Below are 25,712 nucleotides of genomic sequence, written 5' to 3'. Positions count from 1 at the left end.
TTTATGGAGTAATGGCGATTACTCCACCGACAAGAGCGCAGCTCTTAAATAAAGAGAGAGAGTCATAATAAGGAATGTGTTCCTCTAGTTTCTTTTCCAATTTTGACCTACTTGCGATCGGTTAAGCTATGGTATAGGAAGACCAGGCGGGTTTTAACCCCTCAGGTATGCTCAATCCTATGTCAAGCCGCCATTGTTAGCCCTAAATTTGTTAGTAACATTACAAAGTTAGATCTAGTATTAGTGCAAAACGAACGGTTATAATTGCATTAAATTTATAATTGCGTTGAATAAATTTTGGCGGCGAGGTTGAGTTTGGCGCCAAAGGATGTTCGGGGTACCGAACAGAGCATAGTACCCCGCTAGCCACAAGTTAGTAGTGTGACTAGGGATCGACGATCCAACGGGTGTTATATTGGAAGTTGTATATATGCGTCTTGTTGTGTAAACTTGGATATCGCGTTTCACGTCTGCTTGAAGACTGCATTATTGAATATGGCGCCATCTGTTGCATGTGGGCGGGACTAGCTGGCCATCTGGGTGGCCAGTTGAGTCCGCCATAAAATGATTCTGATGCATGTGTTGGCAGAAACTTCGATATCGCGTTTCACGACTGCATTATTGAATGTGGCGCCATCTGTTGCATGTAGGCGGAATTAGCTGGCCAACTAGTTGGGTCCGCTACGAAATGATTCTGATGTATGCGTTGGCAGGTCGCCCGTCGCGCGTTGCTGCTAGCTATAATCGGCATCATCCTGGGCGCCGTGAACGTGTCGTGGGCGCACGTGCGGCTGCCCGGCGTTCTGCAGCGGCTGGCCGCCATGTACCTGGTGGTGGGCGCGCTCGAGTGCGTCTTCATGCCCACCAGCCAGAACATCACGCCCGGTATGTATCTACCTAGTGTAGCGATAAAAAAGACCCCTTCCTCTGTTTTTGGTGAACATAGCCTGGAGAGTCCCTCATAAGTTCCTCAAATTTCTTGATTGATGCATTTTTTACTGTTTGCAGGTCGTTCTCTGTTCCGTGACATCGCGGCGGGTTGGAGGCAGTGGCTGGCTACAATCGTGCTGGTGACCGTACAGGTAAATCACTTCATTATTCTTCTAGAAGAAAAAGAAGAAACTTCAGCGATAGAACAGACTTTATTATTTCTTTTTAAATTTATTTTGTCTCTAACCTCTTAAGACCGAGATTTCCAGACACAATAGTTAAACAATGGGGTTTGGATTTATAAAGAACATTCGGTCTTAGGAGGCTAAGACAGGCAAAGACAACTATATACTCTACTTCGTTAAATATTACTTGTTTGACAGAATGATCGAAAGATCCCAGCCCAGTACGAGAGACATCAGGAAAATGTATTATTCTGACATCTATAAAATTAATTAAACTTTATTTATAGAAGTGTGATATGGTGTAGAATAAAGGTTGGCTTACGTACTCAACAATAGCACGCATAATGGGCCATCTTAGAGTATAAACGCAGAACCCGAACTAACTAATTCCACATACCTAGGTGACATCCAAATGAATATTGTCTGTAGGTATGCGTGACGATGCTGGTGGCGGCTCCGAACTGCCCCCGCGGCTATGTGGGCCCCGGCGGCCTGCACATGTCGGCCTATGGACAGGATCTGCGCGGATGCACGGGCGGCATAGCGGGATACATCGACAGGTACAATATTTATCTTTAAACTTACATTTTTATCGATTGCTACATAGCACTGTGAAGTGTGTCACAATCGGAACAAATGGAATTCCATAGTCTCTAGTTATCCCGGTGGGAAATAGGCGTGAGTTTATGCATGTATGTAATACATGTATTACACAGTCATGAGCAATATGATGTACACACTTTAGGACTCTGTCGCACTAACATATTTGAAATTTAGTGAGACTTACAGTTCAATCTGCCAAAAAAGTTAATGTGACATGGTACCAAAGTGTATACATATTAATGCTCGTGACCGTACATACTATGTGTGATACTTAGCAAGAAGGCCGCATATTATGCTCTTTCTATTTCTCTTTTGTTTTGTATTTCCTGTGTGTGCAATAAAGTATTTACTATGTTATGTAATTATCCCGTGCGAATCGACTCTACAAAACTCCACACTATCATCTTCCTAGCAGTTCCGTTTCTTAATGCTCAACCTCTGGATTAATTTGTCCACGTAGGTCAAAACCTACAAATGAATTTAGAATCCTTTCCATTTTTGAATTTTAAGTACTTTCTAACGACGAATTAAATGTAATTTTAGATTTTTTTTTATTAGATTAATTTAACCTCCTAAGGCCGACATTTGCATACACAATAGTTTAGCAGTGGGGCTTGGATTTTAAAAGGACATTTGTTCTTACGACTTTAAAGTTGAAAAAGTGCTTTAAAGATGAACTAAGTACCCACACCTCACCGAGCATCTTATTAGACCAAGGTGATAGGTGGTGATAATCTGATAATCCTAAAGTATCATGGCTAACAGCTAAGCTACACTCCTTAGCACATCGGCGAAAAGTCGCCAGTATGTCGGTATTCTACAGACTGCACTTCTTAGAGTGTGCCCGCGATCTAAACGAGCTCATTCCACCATCCCCCTTTTATCTTCGGACTTCCAGACGTACGGCCGGGTTCCATCCCTATTTGGTGGATATCCCAACTATTCGCACATAGCGGTTCGCATCGTCCTTCATTATACGCACTGCTAGGGAGTGAAATTCTTCGCCGCCTTCTGTATTTCCGAATGCATATAACCCGGGTGCTTTCAAGGCCAGAGTGAACAGGCACCTTCTGGCGAGCTCGCTCCATGTTAGGCCTCGTCAATGCTTTCGGTCAAGTCTGGGGCCAAGAGCAAACCCATCATGTTTGTTTCCTTTGGGTGGTTGCCTGGAAGGAATTGCTCTAGAGCAATAAGGTCGCCCAAATTGTACTGTATTCATGTGTTATGTCTGAATGTTGAAATTTAGTTCTGTGCAATAAAGTATATTTGATTTGATCAAAGATAAAAAAAAGAAGTAAGTAAATTTCCCCTACAGGGTGGTCCTAGGTGCGTCGCACCTGTACAAGCGCGGCAGCTTCCGCATCCTGTACGCAGCCACTGTGGCCTTCGACCCTGAGGGCCTGCTGGGCATCCTCTCCGGGGTGCTGGTGGTGCAGGCCGGCGCGCACGCCACGAGGATCATGCTCGCTTATAACCACGCCAGGTGAGTGGCCATTGTTAGCTTATTCACTTGTTGCAGTAGTTAAATACTTACAAGGTTTTAAAGACCTGAAAACTAAGTATCCGTCCCCTTCTATTGTGTGGGCTGTAAGTTGTATTACCAATCTCATCATCCCTGATCACAGGGTTATTATTGAACCATCCCCCCTGACCTGACTCATGTAACGACTATTTACTTAAGCTGTTTTAGATGAATAATGATAACAACTGCTTATTTCTCCCATCAGGTGTCACCACTGTTGAGTGTTCTTAAATTTTGACAGTTCCCTATAGTATTTGAGTAAACAAACATAAATTGTTTTGTACATTGTTTTAAGTTTACGCGGTTATTATCATAATTAAAACACATAATAACGGGTTCTTACCGCGTTTAAAATAGGGATATGAGACTCCCGATATTTCGACACTGTTGCAAGTGCCATGATCACGGGATGACTGATGAGATTGGAGTGGAGTAGGTAGATCCATAATTTTCTACGGGCAGACATATCTGTCTCTGCGGGCTGCGAGAGAAGCGAACTTTAAACACAAATGGTTGCTAACAGGGCCCGTATAATGCGTTGGGTGTTCTGGTCTATCATCTTCGGAGTGACCGGCGGAGCTCTGTGCCTGTTCTCAAAGAACGGAGGCCCGATCCCGATCAACAAGAACCTGTGGTCGCTGTCCTACTGCCTCGTGACGTCATCAATGGCACTATTCATACAAGCCGTGTTGTACTTCATCGTCGATCTGAAGAACAAGTGGGGAGGGCGCCCGCTCTACTACGCTGGTGAGTTAACGTCTAAGATTCACTCCTCTCGCGTGGGTTGTGAGGTCAATGACCGATCCCATCAACTGTCAAAGGTACTTTTGAGGCCCCATATACATAAAAGCTTTGTGTCATACAAAAGCTGGACGCAGAGGCAAAGGCAGATCCAGGAAGCGATGGAAAGACGACCAGGACGCTTTTGAGACAGATTGGAGAGAGATCGCTCAGGATAGAAAGATGTGGAATCCCAGAGGGGAGGCCTTTGAAGAGCAGTGGGACAACCTAACCTAACCCGACCGACATTGCACCATCGACTCGCCTTTCTTACTTTTTAAAACGGCCTTACATCCCATTCATTAACCATCCTCCTTTCATACCATAAACAACCAAATTCCCATTCATTATCCTTCCATAGTATTCTCACTTTCCTACATAAATATTATTTTTCCAGGTCAAAACGCGCTGTTCCTATACATCGGCAGCGAGCTCCTCAAGAAACACTTCCCGTTCTACTACTCGGTACCGGCGCCGACGCACGCGCAGCTGCTGGCGACACACGCGGCTACCATGCTGCTATGGCTCGCGGTCGGCGTCGCTTTGTACAAACGGCGGATCTTCATCACCCTCTAAATGTATGTTCTTCCGAAATATACAGGGTGTTGGAAACGCCGTACCGAATGCTGAGGGAGTAGATTCAGCTCATAATTCTGAGTTAATATCAAGTGGAATTTCATTTACTCAAGATTTTATTTCGATGTTTTTTTTTTAATTATTTAAATTCCATACATTGGGATGGAAAATTCCTCTTGATATCAACTCAGAATCATGGTCTGAATCATCCCTCAAAGTTTTCGTTACGGTGTCACTAACACCTTATATAGGACTGTTTACCTTCAGCCGCGGTCGTAACCAAAGTTTCGTAACTGGTTATGAACCAGTGAAGACTTCCACAAGTTCCACTTGTAGCGAGCTTCCTCACGACGCGATGCAATTCATGCGATATCCGAACAAATGACGATTTGAGAATAGGGTCGTAAGTAGGGTTGCCAGGCCCTAAAATACAAAGGCCGGACTCGGCGCTATATAACGCTGGACATTTTGTGATAAAAGCTTCTTCTTCTTCAGGTGCCTCTCCAATTAGTGGAGGTTGGCCATCAGGTCTTGAAAATGTATCCTTATCTCCCGTGAGGCGGAACAGTTCCACCGCACTCGTGATCCCAGTCCATTCCCTGATATTACGCAACCAGGACTTCCTCCAATAAAAGGACATGTTTTTTATAGCCAAACTGTTTTTACAGCAGGGCTGATGAAAAATGGTGAGAGCCCTCAGCGCTCCCCTTTTGTCCGGCCAAGTAGTTAATGCTAAAAAAAAACAAAAAAAGCTGATGAAAAAAGTATGTTAAAAGTAAGTTCGCTTTCCGCTAGCCCGGCCTTCGCCCGGCCCGTCGTCGTAGCCATCGCCACTCCAACAAAAAGCCTAAAAAAAGCTGAACAAGCCTCACACACAAATATTTGTCAAAAAGCCAAACATGTCCGGCTAAAGCCGGGCCCTGGCAACCCTAGTCGTAAAATCGAATTTTCTTTTAAAATCCAAAACCTATTGTGTCTGGAAATCATGACACGGCAGAATCGAGAAGGCGATAGCGTGCGTACGCATGCGGTCGCTCTCTCTCGCTCTAGCAAATGACGGTTCTGAGTAACAGAAAAGGAGGAGCATAGGAAAGTGCTATTAAGTTGCCGCCAGATGTGGTTCAACCCTTAGGGTTGATGACAACCTAGTTGTCTTTTTTAAAATTATCAAAGCGTGTCTATTAACTTTTACGAAATAATGAGTTCGACATCTTCAAGAAATTGTCAAACGTCTATTACTGGCAACCCAACCCTAATATCGTCGTGAGAAAGAAGCCTAACATAACATAACGTTAGTAACTCAGTGACGTCGACGTTATGTCCCTCTAGGAGGTCAGCTATCCTACTTCCCGTTACGTACCAACGTCGAGGAGTAAAGGGGAGCGCGCAGACTCTCTGTCTCGCTTGTACATACGCTATAGGCGGCACTCGGTAACAATCTGATTTTAGACGGAGTGGAGTGTACAGTCATGAGTAATATAATGTACCCACTTCAGGACTCTGTCGCACGAACATATTTGTCATTTAGTGAGACTTACAGTTCAATTTGTCAAAAAAGTTAATGTGACATGGTACCAAAGTGTATACATATTAATGCTCGTGACCGTACTCGTAAGGGCGAGAATAGTAGACATATATAGAGCGTTTTCATTTAATATATTATTTTTCCCATATACGCTGTCACGTTCTACTTTGTGTAGCAATTTATAAAAATACTTCTCGTCAAGTTTTATACAACGTCGTAATTGGCGCTAAATTACATTGCGCTTTAAAGACAGTGAAAATAATACTATTTTAAGTGAGGAAATGTGATAAATGTTAGAAGACGCAAACGCGTTGCTTTGAATGCCAAATTAAAATGAAATGTCTTTAGGACTAACAAAAAGAATAAATAGAAGACGTATAGACACTCAGAGAAATTTACATAACATGATGTTATGTCCCTTTAACATAAAAAAAACTCACGACTATGCCCCAATGGGGGTAGTCAGAACTAAGTACTCACGCCTCACCGAACTTTCTATTAGTTCAAGGTGACGTCATTAGCTATATTTCTCTGTTCCTATACATCGGCCGCGGAGTTGTCCTTGGGCATAGAATAAGGAATAATACTACTTAGCAAGGTTTACCCCCCCATCCTCGTCTTCAATTGTATGGGCGTTAATTATAATGATAACAGCCTATAGTCTATACGTCTTATAATTATTCTTATGGAGTAACACAAACGACGGTAGCTCATACATAACTATAATTCGGAAATTCGATGGAATATTCACCTTAACTTGATGGTAGTACTATACCATAAAATTATTATCATTTTAAAAAGTCAGGTAAGGCGGTGAATTGTAATATCAACTCTATATTATGTACTACCATCAAGTTCGGGTAAATAATAAATATGTCACCCAATTTCCGATCCTACTAATTAATATCTATAGTTTTATTTTATTTATTTATTTATTTAATAGACTTATTTACTCTTCTTCTTCTTTGCGAGTCGATGGCGATCGAAGCTAAACTTATTTACTGATAGTGTTGATTAAATTAGTCAGTTTTAAGATTTTACTTTGAACTGAACTATCATAATATTTATTTATTTTATTTTATTATACTATATTTTTTTATATAATATACTACATATTTCCCAAGGACATAGGAAAGTCTGCCGCAATCTTTCAAGCGTTTGTGTTACTCCATTACGTAGACTGATAAATTGGTTACCTATTGATAATGGTAGACTTTATTGTATGATGGTTTAACTGTAAAATCGGATTATAATATGTTTTTAAAGTTTGTAAGCCGTGTGGCAATTTAGATTTATTACAAAAGGACAACCATGAAAACTAAAATCTGATTTATAGTTGCATCTCTTCCACACTCGAGGTGCGTTCAAATATCACGCACGCGTAATATAATAAATTTAAAAACGAAAGGAAATATATTGCAGAAACCATAAATTTGCATCTTTTGAACGCACCTCTTTGGCATTGTTTTAATGTGTACGTAAACGGTTTATTCACTAGTCGATTAATATAATTATCGCTAATGAATATTCTGCTTTATACTTTTATTATATATTTTTTTTTGGTCAAGATATTTTATGTTCGTGCATTTTTTATATACTACACGGTAGTATAGATTATATACTGTATATGAAAGTAGTGGAAAATTCACACCGACCGAACATTGCCGAAAGCGTCATATCGAAATTGGTTTCGATTTTTATTTACAGTCATTATGTATAACTGTATTTCTTAGTTATAAAATTAATAAATATATCTACAACAATGCGTATTATGGTTGGGTGTGTGTCATTTTTAACTTTATATCCCTTCCGTTTAGTGGGTTAGGGTGCTCCCACACCAATCGATCGATGACAGTACAGAACACTCGACTTCGATCGTAGTTTTTTTTTTCGTCTCCGCGCCTTATTTTCACTTTCCATGCTACGTTCACCAAAAACAATATATGTAGATGGCGTTGTACAGTTTTAACGCGATAATTACCATTTTTTTAATTACTCGGATAAATAATTATTCAAAAATATATAAAAGTAATTGTTGATTGATATTTGGTTGACATTGGTGCTAATTCCTGTAAATACCATCTAATTTTATTTTAAGTTATTCTGTCATTTTCTTATCCGCCGAAAAGGAAAAGGACGGGTAATCGACAAGAATAAAATTTATGGAACACACGTCAATTTTAAGGACAAATGTAAAACAACCGTCTAAAAACTACATCAGTCAATAACCCGACACAGGTAAGTAGACAGCACGTCAAACGGATTGCATACCAGCGAGATACCTTTTTGATTCGCCCGGGTTATTCATTCATTTACAAGAGCTGTGAATCATCCGTCCCTTTCCTTTTCGACGGATATGAAAATGACGGATATAACTTAAAATAAAATTAGGCGGTGTCTGCAGGAATCGGGGCCATTATGTAGGTATAGAATTTTGTTGATATAGCTTTTGCTATTGCTTCTCTTTATTTTGACCAGAATAATGGGTGGGAGATGTAATTTTGCCTGAATGTAATAAAAAGAGTCATCATTTATACCCAAAAACAAAGATAAAAGATGCATATCTCTATTATCCATGAAATTAAAGGTTAAACGAAGAAAAAACCGTACAGCGCCATCTATATTGTTTTTGAGGACGTAGCCTGGAAAGTTCTTCATTGCTCGCGTTCTACTCGCGGGCGAAAATGTATACCTGTCTCATCTTGCAAATGGCAAGCTCTGATGTGCGGCGTGAAATGGGTATATATTTTCGAACGTGAGATGAATCTGATCGCTGACGGACGATTGACGTCAAATGTTCACTTCATGAGCATCGATTGCATTGTATGGTACCACCTTAAAAATACTCTCATGTCGAACTGAAGTAAGATTTTTTTTTATTTATAACAAATATTATTATTCGCTACTTTAACTACTTTTATATCTATGGGTTTACATACATATTCAAATAGTGAACGGGTCGTTTTTCTTTTTTATATATCGGATTTAACATCTATAAAATTATAATAGGCTAGTATCCAACTGGTCAAATCAGTTACTTTTTACTAAACGTCAAAACACGAAATTACTATGGAATTTGTATGAAAAAGCACACTGTGACGTCATACGAAACGTGATAAAATGTCGGACTTATTATATTTGTCTTGATTAAAATTCATAAATAAGTTAAATAGAAAAAAGAAAATGTATTTCGTTAGTTTTAGATCTGTCTTTATTTAGTACTTAATCGGAATTTCATAATTTATCTTGAACCTAGTACACGACCCAATTATAAGGCTGCCTGTCCATTGAAGCGGAGCGAGCTTGCGGAGCGGTGAAACGGATAAATATTAACCAATAGGATTGACCAATCTCTGTCCACTGCAGCTGAGCGGAGTTTTTCTACCTAGAGACGCAGCGAATGCTATCTACGTAGATAAACGCCGTAAAGCTATTATATAAGCCCTCAATATAATTCGTATATATAAGCCCTCAATATAATTCGTGCCGCGGGGGCTGATTTATTAGTCAAATATGGCCGACTTTAGTGCGTAGTAAACACTATAGACGGCGACACTTAAGCTAAGCACTTTAGCCGCGTCGTAAGGGCAATATTACATCTTGCAATATACTCTGATTGTGAGAATATTGACGAAAAACCACGGACAGAATTAGTTCCGGCAGAGTTTTAAAAAAATGGACCTTATAATTGCACTATGAACTTAATTTGCATGAGACATATTCCGTCTACCAAAAACCATGGTATTCTCACAGTATACTGACAAACAGCATATATGACCCTACAAATAACGGTCACAGTACAGTAATAATAAGGTCGATAAGTCACTATTAGCGAAGTATTGCCAGATGTATTATCGCATAAGGGCGTACATAGTATTGCGCGCTCAACTTACAGTGGTCAAGTATTACATTCGGTACGAATAAGCTAAACCAGTCAATGGCCCCGATTCCTGCAGACATCTCTTAATTTTACTTTAAGTTATACCTGTCATTTTCTTATCCGCCGAAAAGGAAAGGGACGGATGATTGACAGCTCTTAATTTTAGGAAGAATGAGTAAATAAATGAATAACCCGGGCGAATTTTTAGACGGTTGTTTTAGATTTGTGCTTAAAATTGACGTGTGTTCCATAAATTTTATGCTTGTCGATTACCCGTCCCTTTCCTTTTCGGCGGATAAGAAAATGACAGATATAACCTAAAATTAAATTAGATGGTATTTACAGGAATTAGCACCAATATGATAAGAAAATTGCAGGAATTTGTTATTCGATGAATTCAATAGGTTGGTAAGTCAATCACAAAATCCTTAAGTTACTTACGCACTAGAATCGGTTTCTTTATATATTGTATACTTGACATAGGTTTTTAATTTCACGTGATGTAGGTATTATACGTTATATAAATAAATGAAAAGTTATGTTGAATTGTTGTTTCAATATTTATTGTACTGGATTCCTGTACACACCATCTAATTTTATTTTAAGTTATGAATTATGAATATAAAATATTAAAAATGAAAAATATTTATTGCTTAAACCAAATAAACATAATTACAATAAATTGGGATCTCCTAGTAGGCAAATTAATTTACCTGTGTCAGGAGTATCCACCTCTTACATATATGTATTACATTTTAACTGGTTATACCTGTCATTTTCTTATCCTCTGAGAAATAAAAGAACGGGTTATCGATAAGCAGATTTTTTTAAACCATTCCATATTTTTATATTGGCCAATAACCCGACACAATTAAGTTGACAGCACACGTCAAGCGGATTGCATAAGAGCGAGATGCCTATTTTATTAATTCATTTCAAAATTAACTTGTTGTCAATCATCCGTCCCTTTCCTTTTCGGCGGACTAGAAAATGACGGGTATAACTTAAAATAAAATTAGGATGTGTCTGCAGGAATCGGGGCTACTAATATACCTAAGTTGTTAGTGCTGATTCTAACATACAAAACTTTATTTTTATTTTAGATTGAGAACTCTAAAAATACTCTGCCGTCCTTCACTTGCGGCGAGTGCAAGACAGAGATAAAGCTAGTAGAACTGTCAAACTAAATATTAACTCGGTGTCTGCAGGCATCGTAGACAAACAAAGACCAATAGACAAGTATTATATAGTATAGCGGAATAGGTGTGCTGCATCATAATAATAATGTTTATAAAGTACTAAGGTACTTATACCCCCTCCGGTTGATTGAGGGGTGGTCTGTGCCCAGCAGTGGGACGTATATAGGCTGTTTATGTTATTTTTTTCTACAGTTTTTTGTACGCTTCTGCTTTTCCTCTTTCATCAAAATCTTCATGTTTAGAGTACACATGAGAAGGACATCAGCTCATGACTATCCCAATAGTGTAGTCAGAGGTACATCCATCGCAAGATAAACTACATACCCACAACTCACCGAAGATGTCTTTTGTTTTACCACGAGCGATGCAGGTGATTAAAGATTACTAAAAGTTTGTTTAATGCACCTAGGTGAATTAGCTCAGGTGAATTAAGTTTACGAAGGGGAATTTTCTGTTAGACCAACGTGATAGATGATGAGCCGTATCGCCGTCTATAATGGTCGAGTCACCTGCGTTAGTGAAAACTGCTCGTAACTCGATATTAATTTATATTAATAAGTCCGGTACCGGGGTTGGAACCGGGAAAAACGAAAACAAGAAACACATGTAAAATCCTTACTACAAATCGACCTTAGAAAAGTATTTACGCATTAACCGCAAGAGTTGTTGATAGAATTCTATTTGGACTTCGTTCGGGACTTCGATGCTTCCTCGGTTGACTGAGCAGTGTTCGTGGCCTTCGAAGAACCACTTGGGGAATGGCGATGGAGGCCGAACAAAGAAGTGCCACTCGTTTCGCCCGTATCTTATGAACAGAGCACTGTACAGCTGTTTGAAGAATATCTGGAAAAGAACATCGATTTTAAAAACGCATGAAGTTGGTTGGCGCTTTTTTGTTGTGTACAGTGTATACCAACGACTAAGGAGAGCTTTTCGCTATAAGGCTACTTTAGGAGGAGAAATGGTAAAAGTGAGAGAGATGAACTAATGCAATAGTCCCAAGGAGTAACAAAGACGGAGAATCATTTGTTGTCCTTATCATAGTCTCACTTGGCACAACCCCCGCAACCCTTCCAATGTGCCAAGCAAACGCACTATAAACGCATATCCTATCCATAGAATAAGGAATACTACGTACGTAGAACGGCAACTCTCCGCTCCGCACCAGCGGCTGAGCTAGGTTTACCTCACCCCCCTCGGTCGTTTAGTCTTCAATCAAATGGCGTCAGACGTCACAAAAAAAGAACCGCGTGTGAGATAACTTCAATGTGTACTGTCAGTGTAAAATGAAGTGTTTTTTGTACGAAGTGTCCGGGGTGTGCCCTTTCTCTAAGAAGGTAAGAAAAGGATACGTACAGCCACAGAAGGTGCAGAGTATTCGTCATCCGTATCCGGCAGCTGCACTTCAGGATCCACATCAAGTGCTGATAAACTGAAAATATTAAGTAACACATTAAATTGCATTTTATAGTTATTTTTTTTTATATAGTCAGTAGGTACAATACAAAAAGAAATATCAAAATGTTCGCTAGTCCTGTTGGTATTCTAATCATACTACTAGGTACGTCTTCTTCTTCTACGGCCTCCGTGGTCCAGTGGTTGAGAGTTGCGCTCACGTTCCGTAGGCCCCAGGTTTGAATCCTGGTGGGGACATATCACAAAAATCACTTTGTGATCCCTAGTTTGGTTAGGACATTACAGGCTGATCACCTGATTGTCCGAAAGTAAGATGATCCGTGCTTCGGAAGGCACGTTAAGCCGTTGGTTCCGGTTACTACTGACTGATATAAGTACGTAGTCGGATGAATCATGTCAGGGGCCATTGGCGGCTCAATAATAACCGTGACACCAGGGTTGATGAAGTTGTTAAGTACTCCACCTCGCAACTCACACGATAAGAAGGAGAGTCACATGCCTCTTTCGTACTAAGCTGTATACCGTTAGTGCGAAAGAGACAATTCTCGCGCATCTATCGCGCTAAACGATATGCTATATTTCTGTACTGCTGTTATTCATTTCATGCTGTAAATGCGTTAGATTGGATGTAAGTAAGTAACCGGGGTAGCTCGGTGGCGCAGCGGTAAACGCGCTCGGTCTGCGATTGTTGAAGTTAAGCAACTTTCGCAAAGGCCGGTCATAGGATGGGTGACCACAAAAAAAAGTTTTCATCTCGAGCTCCTCCGTGCTTCGGAAGGCACGTTAAGCTGTTGGTCCCGGCTGCATTAGCAGTCATTAATAACCACCAATCCGCACTGGGCCCGCGTGGTGGTTTAAGGCCCGATCTCCCTATCCATCCATAGGAAATTTGAATTTGCCTTTCAACTGTTTTAAGACAGTAGTTAAACAAAAACTTTACAAAAAAGGTTATTATAAAGTTAGTGATTATTTAGAAGATATGAATGCATGGGATTAACTGTCTGAGAACTGATATTAGGCAGCTAAATTACTCAATTGTATATCAATATTTTATGTTTATTTTTATTTTTTTAAAGAACGTCTAGGGCCCTGTGCCGAGGTTTTTCTTGCAGCTTCTTTTCCCCGGCTATACAGGTTGTGAGAAGCTGCAGTAGTTTTAGGCGGATGAGACGTTCGTTATGTAAAATTGACGATTCAAAGTGTAACTATGTTACCTACTGAATAAAGATATTTTTGAATTTGGAAGGCCCGTGCCCCAGCAGTGGGGACGTTAATGGGTTGATGATGATGAAGTAACCGGGAAGCGAAACAGAGTGTAATTAATTAGTAAAAGTAGGTACAAAGGAAAGACTTACACGAACTTATTAACCATTTTCAATATATCCCCGACTACATCCTTACTCTTGATTGCTTCAGTGACATTTTTTGGTGTTTTTTGATTGGTTTTGTCCAACAGCACCGGTTTTCGCTTATTCTCGTAACTGCAAAAAATAATTCGTGCAGTTACTTGTACATTAGGGTAGATCTTCGAACACCGATGGTCAATAACGTTACCGTTAACGCAAAAATATCCTAGAATCTTTACTTTTTTACCCAGTTGGAACTTACTTATATACCTCTATATTATACCGGGTATTAGTGTCATCACAATGGGGATGATTCAGACCATGATTCCGAGTTAATATCGAGTGCAATTTTCTGTCGCAAAATTCATGTATTTTTTTTAAATAATTTTCTATTCTATACTTTTGCAATGGAAAATTCCACTTGATATTAAGTAACTCAGAATAATGAGCTGAATCATCCCCTTCAGTATTTGTTACGATGTCACTTACACCCTGTACAAGCTTAGTACATACAAGTAGCCATAGGGTGTTAGTGACACCGCACCGTAACAAATACTGAGGGGGATGGTTCAGACCGTGATACTGAGTTGATATCAAATGAATTGTCCTGTCGGAAAACCCATGAAAATTTAAGTGTTTGTTACAATTATTTTCCGTTCCATAACCTTTGCGACGGAAATTTACACTTGATATCAATGTGCTGAATCATCCTCAGTTTTCGTTACGATGTAACTAACACCCTGTAGGTATGTAGATTAGTACATAAGCCAAATTATTAAAATTACTTACAATTTTATCACCGGTCCGACGGCATCGTCGAAGTAATTTCTTTCATCATCACTTGCCTTCTTCAATTGTAGAGGTCGCCACATGTTACTTTGACTGATGTCGACCACCCATAAGGGTCCTTGGTCTTCATGTACCTCAAACTGTACCAACTCCTCATTACTTTCTACGTCATAATTGAAGTTATCTAAATACCAGAAATCCGGAAGTTTCGTTATGTAAGCAAAGGATATATTAAGATATATTATAGAAAGTATAAAAATTGACTTCAACATGTCTGACTTCGATATGGTAATTATGAAGTATGGTTAATTGCGTATGGAATCTTTGTTTGATCACTTTTCTTGCCTCATGCTCACTATGTGAGTATTCGGGCGTAATAAAGACCCAAGCACAGGTAAGAGGTATTGCGGGCCCGGAGCGGAGAACATATTCCAACACCAGACTTTAGTCTATTTAAGAAGTAAGGTAGCGCGCGCAGTTAGTTCGTCTCCCTCGCATCCACAAGGCAAGAAAGATATGTCTATGGATGTGTGTGTAGATATGTGTATGCATGTGATATTTAGTCAACTGAGGCTCACTTCACGCACTTGTCGGATGGTCACGCATTGGGTGCCTCACGACGGGTACAGGCGTCGTGGTAGACCTCGGAAGAGATGGCGTGACGACTTGGACGCTTGCCGGAGGGACTGGCCGGAGTACGCACAGGACCGCGAAAAATGGAAAAAGGAATGGGAGGTTTTGCCCAGCAGTGGGATCTTGTAGGCTAGATTAAATTAGACTCTCCTACCTATATACGTAGCATACTACAGTAGAATAGAATAAGGAATAATACTACGTATAGAACGGCAAGTCTCCGCTTCCTCCAACGGCTGAGCTTGGTTTACGTCTTATGTTAGTCTTCAATCGTATAGGCGTCAGACGTCTCACACACAGATGCGCGTATACGATAACGTCAATGTGTAGTGTCGGTGTAAAACGAGGTGTTTTGTATGAAGTGTCCGGGGTGTGACTGCAGTTAGGACTCCCTCACCAACACCTGCATAATGCTTCAGCATGTGTGACAAGTAGGTATGAGATTTTTGTATAGATAGTCCCAGTAGTAAGCAGATACATTGACATGACATATACACTTCTCATCAAAAAAATCGAAACACTTCCGTTTTCATTGTTTCTGTCCGAATTTAACACAAAAAAGAATTCATACGATGAAAAAAAATACATAAATGTATAGCTGGCAGTTTGGCCATTACAGTAATAAGCGAAAATTCTAAATTCAAAATTAGAATTTCATTTGTTTATCTTATAAACGAAATGAATCACTGTTTTGAGACAAATGTGTGTTTAGGGTTGGAGTACATTTAGCGTTTAAAAACTAAAAATTGGCGCCTATCCTTAAACTTTTTGTTTTTTATTTCAATACTGTGACTTTGGGACGTCTGAAAAAAGGTTTTTTTTTCTAAAACGTATGGATAGAGAAGCCGCCCAAGTTGTGGCATTGCTGGATTCTGGCCTTAGTCAGCGTGTTGTGGCTGCAAGACTGCATCTAAGCCTGTCATCTGTTCATAGAGTCTATAAACGTTATCGGGAGACTGGTTTGTTCACGCGCCGTTCAGGATCTGGCAGGAATCGGGTCACTTCTGAGCGAGATGATCGATTTATTGTAACAACTTCTTTAAGAAATCGACGCCTTAACGCTTTTCAACTGCAGCAGCGGCTTCGTGTTGTACGAAGGGTGGCTGTAAGTGACTCTACAATTAGAAGAAGGTTGAAGGATCGTGGACTGGTACCGCATAAGCCAGCAAATGGGCCGAAATTAACTGCAGACCATCGAAGAGCGCGCCTTAACTTTGCACGTGAGCACCTAAATTGGTCATACCTACAGTGGAGCAAAGTTCTCTTTTCTGATGAGTGTAAAATTATGCTGTATGGTAACGACGGAAGGAACAAGGTCTACAGAAGAGACGGAGAACGCTATGCACAATGCTGCATTGAAGAAAAGGTCAGCTATGGTGGCGGTTCGTGGACGGTTTGGGGAGGAATCAGCGCCGACGGTAAGAAAGAGCTTGCTTTCGTGTCTGGGCCACGTCTGCCTGCACTAAACTGTCATCGGTACGTCGAAGAGTGTCTCGAGCCTCATGTGATGCCCTATGCACATTTTATTGGCAACGGCTTCATATTCATGCACGACAATGCTAGGGCTTACACCGCGGGCGTCGTACGAGATTATCTTAACGAAGTCGATATCTCTATTATGGAATGGCCAGCAAGAAACCCGGACATGAATCCCATTGAACATCTGTGGGATGAATTAAAGAGACGAATTCGAGCAAGAGATCCTGCCCCAGAAACACTTAGCCAGCTGCAAGATGTAATCCAAGAGGAATGGGACAATATACCACAGCATGTGATCGTGACTCTCATCCGATCGATGAAGAACCGTATGGAAGCAGTAATTAGAGCTCGGGGAGGGAATACAAGTTATTAAATAAACGTTTTTTAGCTTTTTTTTTTCATTTACGTGTGTTGTTTTATCCATTTCCTTTATACTCCATACGGAATAAAAATGCCTCATTTACCAAAATACGAAACCTATGAAAAATTCATTTAAATTTAGAACATTAACATTAAGATTTGATAAGCTCATATTACTCACTATTAAACGACATTTAACATTTATTCCTAAATGTACACATTTTTCTGATAATCCTGACAAAACGTAAACTTGCAAGGTGTTTCGATTTTTTTGATGAGAAGTGTATATAACTGTATGGGGCATACCCATAGAGATAGGAAATTATATGGAGGCGCCCTGTTCTACTATATAAACATCATCTTATACAAATATGAGTAGTTTATGAAACAGGTCGTCAATAATCGTTTTGTCTCTTTTTTACTAGTACAAAATTTCATTTGGTAAAAGAGATAAATATATATTTGTTATTTCTAGTTATGGCAACATTTTGTGATGACGTCACAACAGCTGTAGGTACGTGCCATTTTTCGCCATTTTATGCGCTGTGTTTTGTGGTACTTCTGCTGTCAAGTAGCTGTTTATGAGATCGTATTTTGTGTTTTGCGGATAAATTACGAGGATTTGATTTGCTAAATCGAAGTTGAAGTTGAAAAAAGTGTTATTCAACATGTCCGTGTATTGTATTGTACAGTGTGGAGCCAGAAAGGACAGAAATCAACCGTATTTGTCACTTCATAGGTTAGTACCCCGTATTCATTGAATAATACAAACAATCCTATAGATTTTGATGTTACAACGCAACTGAGCCATGAATTTGCATTAAACCTTTATATATTTTGAGTGATTGTCATACTACAAACCGTATTTTTCTTTGTTTTCCAATATCTTTATTCGTCATAGTCAAATTAGTGTTGCGCCAATAATACTGGCTAAGAATACTAGTTATTACTTTTACGTTAACAGGTTTCCAAGAAATAAAAGCTTGAGAAGACGATGGTTAGAGAGAGGCTGTTGGTGTTTAAATTTATATTTAAATTTCAGCCTAGCTTGCATCATCTCACTACTGGCTAGATAGATAACATATTTGTATCATGTTATCACAACATGTTTATACTATCTATCATTCAACTACATATTATTATGTACTTAATATACTTAGTCTGTAACTATTATATGTCGAAACAATTATTATATAAATAAATGAATGTTATCTTTCATTTCAGGCCATCTTTCAATCCAAAATTGTCGACTGGATTTACTGAAACAGGTGATATTGGAAAACTAATCCACAGCTGCAACGTCGTCTGTGCTGCCATTGCCCGTACGTCTGTCTCATAAGTCAGTACATGATAAGGTATTTATCAAATAATTTTATATTTTTAACATGATATAGTATAATTCAACCAGGTACACAATGCACTTAAATCAGATATATTTTAGTACATACACTGTTTTAACATTATTATTAAACTTTATTTCAGTCTGTTCAAGAAGACGCGATGAAAAAATTATAAGATAGCCAATTTGAAGAATATTATGGAAGATCTGCAGAATAAAAATCAAATAATAAAGGGCAAAGTGTATTGATGGAAGAATTGGCAGGACCGCAAGACTTTTTGAAAAGGCAGGTAAACAAATTTCAAGGTTTACCTTTGCCAAAGAAGTATTCCCAAGAAATAAGAAAGTTTGTTTTAACTTTACATTTTCTTTCTCCGAAAGCGTATAATAATTATATATGCAATGTGACAGGGTGTCACAAAGACAATTTCTAAACAAATTGACACTGTTTAGATTTGTATTTATTGTAAATATAATGTAGTTACATAATAAATAATGTGTGAAATGAATACTTGCTAATAAACAGATTTACGTTATAATTTATGTTTCATTATACACTCCAGGTGGATTCGAATTGTGCGCAATAAAGAATGTAATCAATGTTATAGAGTTGTTAAGGAAACTACTTAGATAAATCTTGACTAAACCCTTTACAAATACAAATATACTTTATTGCACACAACATACCAAAAAGAACAAGTTTTACACAAAACATACACGAAAAATACAGTACACCACCTAATTACCCTTTACCTTCCCTTTCTGTTCTCTTATGAATACTTATTATTATAATGCTATACCTATTATTGGTCAGCAAAAATTTAGTATCGATCGCCATCGACTCGCAAAGAAGAAGATGCTATACCTAGTAGGTACGAGTATGGTAATCCTAGTATTGAAACAGCTTGCAGCCCTAGTAAAGGCCGCCATTTTATGCGACGAAGTGGCACGTTTTTTTTGTAGGTATTTCCAGTCCATACTCTTATATGTCTATGGGCATACCTAATAGTCTACCATTTATGGTCAGTCACATCATCAGAGCAAGTCAACGCGTCTCAATGTTTGGATCTTGTAATTTAATTTAATATCCTAAGTAATACAGTTCATTCAATTGTTTGTGTGGGGTTTTATTACAATTACCAGCGCTCCCTACAATAACATAATATATAACATATTTTTTTTGTGTGTTTTCATGTTCATAGTCTTATTTTTCTTTTTGATTCTTTTTTCATTCATTGTTTATTTTGTGTTATATTAATTTTTATATTGTTTTTTTTTCTCGTCATACAGCGCATTGGATTACACTGTAATGTTGTATGTACCTTTATAAATAAATAAATAAGCTCACTACAATATCCGAATTGGGGTAGTCAGATGTAAATCCATCGCAAGATGAACTAAGTCCCACACCTCACCGAGCTTTCTGTTAGACCAAGGTGCTACGAGGTGAGCCGTATCACCGCCTATACCTAATGGTCGTGCGAACTGTGACAGTGAATAAAATAATAAGTATGAAGCGAAACACGTGAGAGGCGCGCGTGATAGAGTGAGAAACAGTGTGATGAGAGAGAGATGAGATGTAAAAGACGATATAATGACTATAAATTGAGAAGGGAATGTTAAGTTGCTTTCGACACATAGAGCAGATATACGAAAGCAGTACATAAAGCGAAGGTTGATGGTAGGGCTGGCAGAAGACTTATTATCATCAGCCCATTAACGTCCCCACTGCTGGGGCACGGGCCTTCCCTATGGATGGATAGGGAGATCGGGCCTTAAACCACCACGCGGGTCCAGTGCGGATTGGTGGTTATTAACGACTGCTAATGCAGCCGGGACCAACGGTTTAACGTGCCTGGCAGAAGACTTAGAAGGACGTAAATTGACCAAATCGGAGATGTCCGTAGAAAACGTTCAGTACGATCTACTCTGAACCGGCGTGCGTATATGAAACGATTGATGGATGTGGAGGAAGCATGAAAAGTGTCAGGATCGAAGCAAATGGAATTCCATAGTCTCTGTTTACCCCAGTGGGAAATAAGCGTGAATTTATGTATGTGTATACTATATATGTATGAAACGCTCGAGACGTCGTGTCTTTAAAAACAGGGGTTTGCTCGACTATTGATACAAATTCGTAACGAACATAGAACAACAGACCTCCGCGGGTAGCGAATGATCATCTAATCTTCAGTGCACCTTATATTTAAAACCCAGGTGTGTAAATAAACAATATTATTAGTCACGGTCTTATTAGCTATTTATTGATATTTGCGTCAGAGAAGAGAAAACACCTGTAAGTCGTTTAACTTTAGGTAGTTTCAAAAATAGGAAAAATAGCTACGAGCCGTGGTAGCCCAGTTGTTAAAACGCTTGCCTCTCACTTTGAGATGTGACGTTACTATAGATGTAAGGCCGGTTTCATCATCACGTCTCCACTGCTGGGGCACGAGCCTTCCCCGGGCCCAGTGCGGATTGATGGTTATTAACGACTGCTAATGCAGCCGGGACCAACGGCTTAACGTGCCTTCCGAAGCACGGAGGAGTTCGAGATAAAAACTTTTTTTTTGTGGTCACCCATCCTATGACCGGCCTTTGCGAAAGTTGCTTCACTTCAACAATCGCAGACCGAGCGCGTTTACCGCTGCGCCACCGAGCTCCTCGTCGAAGGCCGGTTTATAACCATTTAAACCAATCCGTTTAAAACCGAAATCAACCATTTTTCTCGGTTTAAAACGGCTGCTGTTGATGACTATGTTTTTTTTTTATTATTAAAATTTTCTATAATAAGCTTATTATAAGATTACTCCACCGACAAGAGCGCAGCTCTTAAATAAAGAGATTATAAGATTAATGATTTACCTACTAAAAAGATAAAACTGCTACTTAACCTGGTTACCTGGAAGAAATTACCGCTTAGCAATAAGGCTGCCAGATTGTACTGTATCTTCCGTCCATGTGTGTAAAACTTGTTTTGTATATTGTGTGCAATAAAGCATATTTGTATTTGTATAAAAATTAAATGTGTTTTTCTAGTTATTAAATCAGATGTACACCTACATCGATTTAAAAGATGTGTTGCTGTTGCAGTTTCTTGTCATTTCTTCTCCTCAGCCATAACACCTTGCGAAATGGCGTAGTAGATTCAAATGTTACATTAACCTTCAACAAGAGTTTATCCATGATAATTACGTTAAATGAATCATTCTGATTTCATTTCAGAAGTTAGGTGTGAATCTTTGGTTGACACTACTTGGCTGGACAGATGGGGAACGTTGAGGGCTCTCACCCGGTAAAAAATTTAAGACGACAGGCCTGAGGATGTATCGTCGCCTGAGATTATATTTGAAAAAATTGGTCAACCCTAGTGGGCTGATAGCGATAAGCGCTGATATAAGAACGTCGTCGACCACGCCAGCGAGGTCCATAAAGGGGAGATAACGTGGCCTTCCACCAACAGGTGTTCTATCAAATGAAAATCAATTTACTTAACAAAAAATATATATTATTTCGACAGAAAACAAGATATCTCATTAAATAAAATTATATTAAAACTATTTGGATTGCAATATTTTTTTAAGGTTAATTATGCATTCAAGAAATAGATAAATTAAGTAATTTTATAACAACTATTATTGTTGGTACGGAATGTATTTAAGTGTTCCGTATTATTATGTTACATAATAAAAATAGTTATTTTATTTAAATAAACGCAGACTATTTCATACTTAACCTTTCGCGAAACGAAAATTTACGTAAAGAGCAATAAAAATACAAACATAGCATCACGCTTGTATCCCTGAAGGGGTAGGCAGAGGTTGTATAATACATTATACATCCACTCCTTGCCAGCTATGTTTAAGTCCCATGTAATAGGGGGCGAGCCTAATGGCACCAGGCACAAATCCTGGAAACCAAGTGATGTCAATTATTATATGATCCAAATATGATTTCAAGCCAGTTCCCAAAGTTGAGACATACCCAGAAATGCCATATAGCTGATAGTAATGTTAAAAATATTCCTTAAGTTTCAAACATACTATGAACTATGAATATAAATATAAAAGGCATACATTATACCTTGCATTTAGAATATATTTTAACACATTTCAATTCATCATTGATTTGTGACTATTTAATATTTATTTTTCAACTTATAAAATTTATTATGTTGTTGCAAAGAGATAAAGGAGTGCTTTCGCAAACTGGAATATTTCCGATCCACCTAGCTTTGACTCGCCATATACTCTGTCAACAAATGTGATCGGCACCTCTCCTATTGTGTACTCCAACTGCCTTGCTCTGAAACATAATGTGTTTATTTATTTATAGCCTAATATCAGAAATACAAGTTACATTTTAAAGTTTTTCCCTAAACTACAATAACCAAATCTGTGTATATAAATAAAGACCGGTCAAAAGGTGACAAAAACACTTTCTTTTTTCCATTTAACTTATTTATGAATAAAGATAAATGAAATAATATATATATATTATACATTTTCAAGTTTTTCTATGACGTCACAGGTTGCTTTTTCATATAAATTCCATAGTAATTTCGTGTTTTGACGTTTAGTAAAAGTAGCTTATTTGACTTGTTGGAAACTGGCCTATTAATAAACATAGGTAATACAAGCTCACCTTATAATCATCTCCATTTGAAAGACATAACCCTTGGACACACAACTGTCCACCAACTTTTGTAAAACATCCTTCTTGTACAACCTAGAATAGGAAAAATTAAATAAAAAGATATTTAGGTTAAAGTAGCCATTTGGATTACAAGCATAAAACAAGACTACAGAATTAAAAAAATTAAGATGCAGCTGCCACTCTGTCCTTAACCAAATCAATATACAAAATTTCTATATGGGAATCAGATAAAGTATAATGTAAAGATTAGACAGATTTAAATAAGGCCTCCCAAATTGTACTGTATTCATGTGTTATGTCTGATTGTTGAAATTTAGTTCTGTGCAATAAATTATATTTGATTTAAAAATATGTACAGTACGTCAGTCAGTACTTTCAAAAAACTTTACCTAAAAGAGCCAGTAAGATCTGAAGCGCCTGGTCTAAGCAACGTCTGAGTAACAAAGTTGGCCCCTCTAGATATGAGCTTTCGTTTGAAGTCCCAACCGTGGACGCCACCTCCATCCTTGTATCGCGTACCTGACACCACATCATAGTCATGCTTACGTTGCAGTTCTATGAACTGTGGGATGAATTTTGGCTGAAAATATTTAGAAAAATCACACTGTAGAATGCTTAATGTAAAGAGGACACTGTGATTTTAAATTATTTACCAGCTGGGTCTGCATGATAACGACGTGACGCGCGAATTATATCGAGGGCTTCGACCAATAAACGATACGAATGCCATCTACATAGACGGACGTCAATCAACTATTGGTCGAAGGCTTCGATGTAATTCGGCCCGCGCTCAGCGCGGTTGCCGTGCAGAGCCTACAAAGACACCATAATGACAAGATTACAGTGCATTGCCCGTATTGATGGTGCAGCAAACTAACAGGTTTGATGACATTGTTATACTGTCTAGTATAATACTTTTAGGACTCACATGATGGCTCAAGTCAGCGTCCATGATAACAACGAAGTTGCCGGTTGCATGCTTTATGCCATGAATGTATGCAGTACCCAAACCTAACTTCTTTTCTCGGGGACGTAACACGATTTTACTTGATCCGTATAACTCTTGTAACTGTTTTGCAATTTCCAAAGTTCCATCCGGACTACCATCGTCGATAATTATGACCTCATAATCATATCCACTGTAGACAAACCAAGAAAACATTAGAAATGATAAGCCCATTTTTGTTTCACGAAAAGTCCATGATAAATAAGTGTGTAGTCTTACCAATTATCTAGATATTTGACAATAAGCCAAATAATAATCGGAAGATTCTCTCTTTCGTTGTATGTTGGCAGTAATATCGAATATTTATCACTCTTCATGATTTCAGAATCTAACGCTGAAGTCGCCATGCTGTCAACTTTTTGTCAAAAACAAAACAAACTGACTGAATGCTTATGAATGAGTTTATTGCAATGAAACAAGACCAAAAAAATCAAGTCATAAAAAACAGCAACACAGGCTCTTGCTTGATGAAAAATATTATAACGTGATTGGGGTAAATCTTTGAACATCGGTGACCAAGACCGGCGGTCAATCCCATAAATCCCATTACATTTATATTATAGATATTTTTGCGTTCTCTTTCTCTTTTATACCTACCCGATTTTGTTTGCGTTTTGATTTTGCAGTCGGACAGACCAGACCGAACTCGGATTTTGACATTTCCAAATTTATTCATTCGTTCTTCCTCAAAAAAAAATCCTTCGTTCTTCTGTTTGTATTTTTTCTTACTCTTTGGTTGCGGCTTTTCGGCGGGAAACGGGAACGGGACAGTTGCTTTCTTCATTGAGTAATCTAAATAATTAATACGAAGTGGTGTTTTGTGGTTAATGATCGCATTAAGTTAGTCGGAAGACATTCGCGAGTGTTATTATATTGGAGTATTCAATGAACAAAGTGTATCTGCCTATTTTCGCTTCGTGCCGGGAAGCCGCTTCATAACTCAAAAGTTTATGCGGACTTTTGAGTTAATTCGTTTGGGGTTCGGAGTAGGAGTTTACTCCGAGGGTGGGGGCTTAGGTTTCATCATCATCACCTTTCATCATTTCATTAATCATCAAGAAAAATAATACGTCAGACATGGCTGTATGGGCATAGTTCCCTTTGCCTTACCCTTCGGGGAAAACAAAACCAAAAAAAAAATCTCTTTGGTTGCGGCTTTTTAGCGGGAAACGGGAACGGGACAGTTGCTTTCTTCATTGAATAATCTAAATAATTAATACGAAGTGGTGTTTTGTGGTTAATGATCGCATTAAGTTAGTCGGAAGACATTCGCGAGTGTTATTACATTGGAGTATTCAATAAACAAAGTGTATCTGCCTATTTTCGCTTCGTGCTAGGAAGCCGCTTCATAGCTCAAAAGTTTATGCGGACTTTTGAGTTAATTCGTTTGGGGTTCGGAGTAGGAGTCTACTCCGAGGGTGGGGGCTTAGGTTTCATCATCATCATTCATCACCTTTCACCATTTCATTAATCATCAAGAAAAATAAATAC

The 25,712-nt window shown here is 38.7% G+C and overlaps 3 protein-coding genes across 3 annotated transcripts in view; 1 reads left to right on the top strand and 2 right to left on the bottom strand.

Moving 5' to 3' along the window:
- The window catches only part of LOC126376863 (heparan-alpha-glucosaminide N-acetyltransferase-like), a 28,338-nt gene extending 20,443 nt beyond the window's left edge, over positions 1 to 7,895 (top strand). Inside the window, exons 5-10 of the mRNA XM_050024417.1 lie at positions 714 to 885; positions 1,009 to 1,082; positions 1,545 to 1,675; positions 3,034 to 3,201; positions 3,764 to 3,987; positions 4,418 to 7,895. Of these exons, the coding sequence (XP_049880374.1) occupies positions 714 to 885; positions 1,009 to 1,082; positions 1,545 to 1,675; positions 3,034 to 3,201; positions 3,764 to 3,987; positions 4,418 to 4,596 (948 nt within the window). The 3' untranslated portion in view covers positions 4,597 to 7,895. The remainder of the gene's footprint in view (positions 1 to 713; positions 886 to 1,008; positions 1,083 to 1,544; positions 1,676 to 3,033; positions 3,202 to 3,763; positions 3,988 to 4,417) is intronic.
- A 1,441-nt stretch (positions 7,896 to 9,336) lies between these two features.
- Positions 9,337 to 25,712, bottom strand: part of LOC126376797 (uncharacterized) — a 37,710-nt gene continuing 21,334 nt past the window's right edge. Inside the window, exons 5-7 of the mRNA XM_050024344.1 lie at positions 13,972 to 14,097; positions 12,557 to 12,632; positions 9,337 to 12,043 (exon numbers count right to left, since the gene is read on the bottom strand). The gene's annotated coding sequence lies outside the window, so the exon portion shown is untranslated. The remainder of the gene's footprint in view (positions 12,044 to 12,556; positions 12,633 to 13,971; positions 14,098 to 25,712) is intronic.
- Positions 22,125 to 24,601, bottom strand: LOC126376893 (dolichol-phosphate mannosyltransferase subunit 1-like). The gene is made up of 5 exons (XM_050024454.1): positions 24,441 to 24,601; positions 24,144 to 24,354; positions 23,605 to 23,795; positions 23,204 to 23,287; positions 22,125 to 22,864 (listed from the first exon to the last, which is right to left on the bottom strand). The coding sequence occupies exons 1-5, from the start codon at positions 24,566 to 24,568 to the stop codon at positions 22,729 to 22,731; spliced, it is 750 nt and encodes a 249-aa protein (XP_049880411.1). The 5' UTR covers positions 24,569 to 24,601; the 3' UTR covers positions 22,125 to 22,728.

Source organism: Pectinophora gossypiella, chromosome 21 (assembly GCF_024362695.1).
Source record: "Pectinophora gossypiella chromosome 21, ilPecGoss1.1, whole genome shotgun sequence".
Taxonomy (NCBI): Eukaryota; Metazoa; Arthropoda; class Insecta; order Lepidoptera; family Gelechiidae; genus Pectinophora; species Pectinophora gossypiella.
The sequence above is the reverse complement of the archived record's forward strand: the minus strand, read 5'-3'. Positions and strand labels throughout refer to the sequence as shown.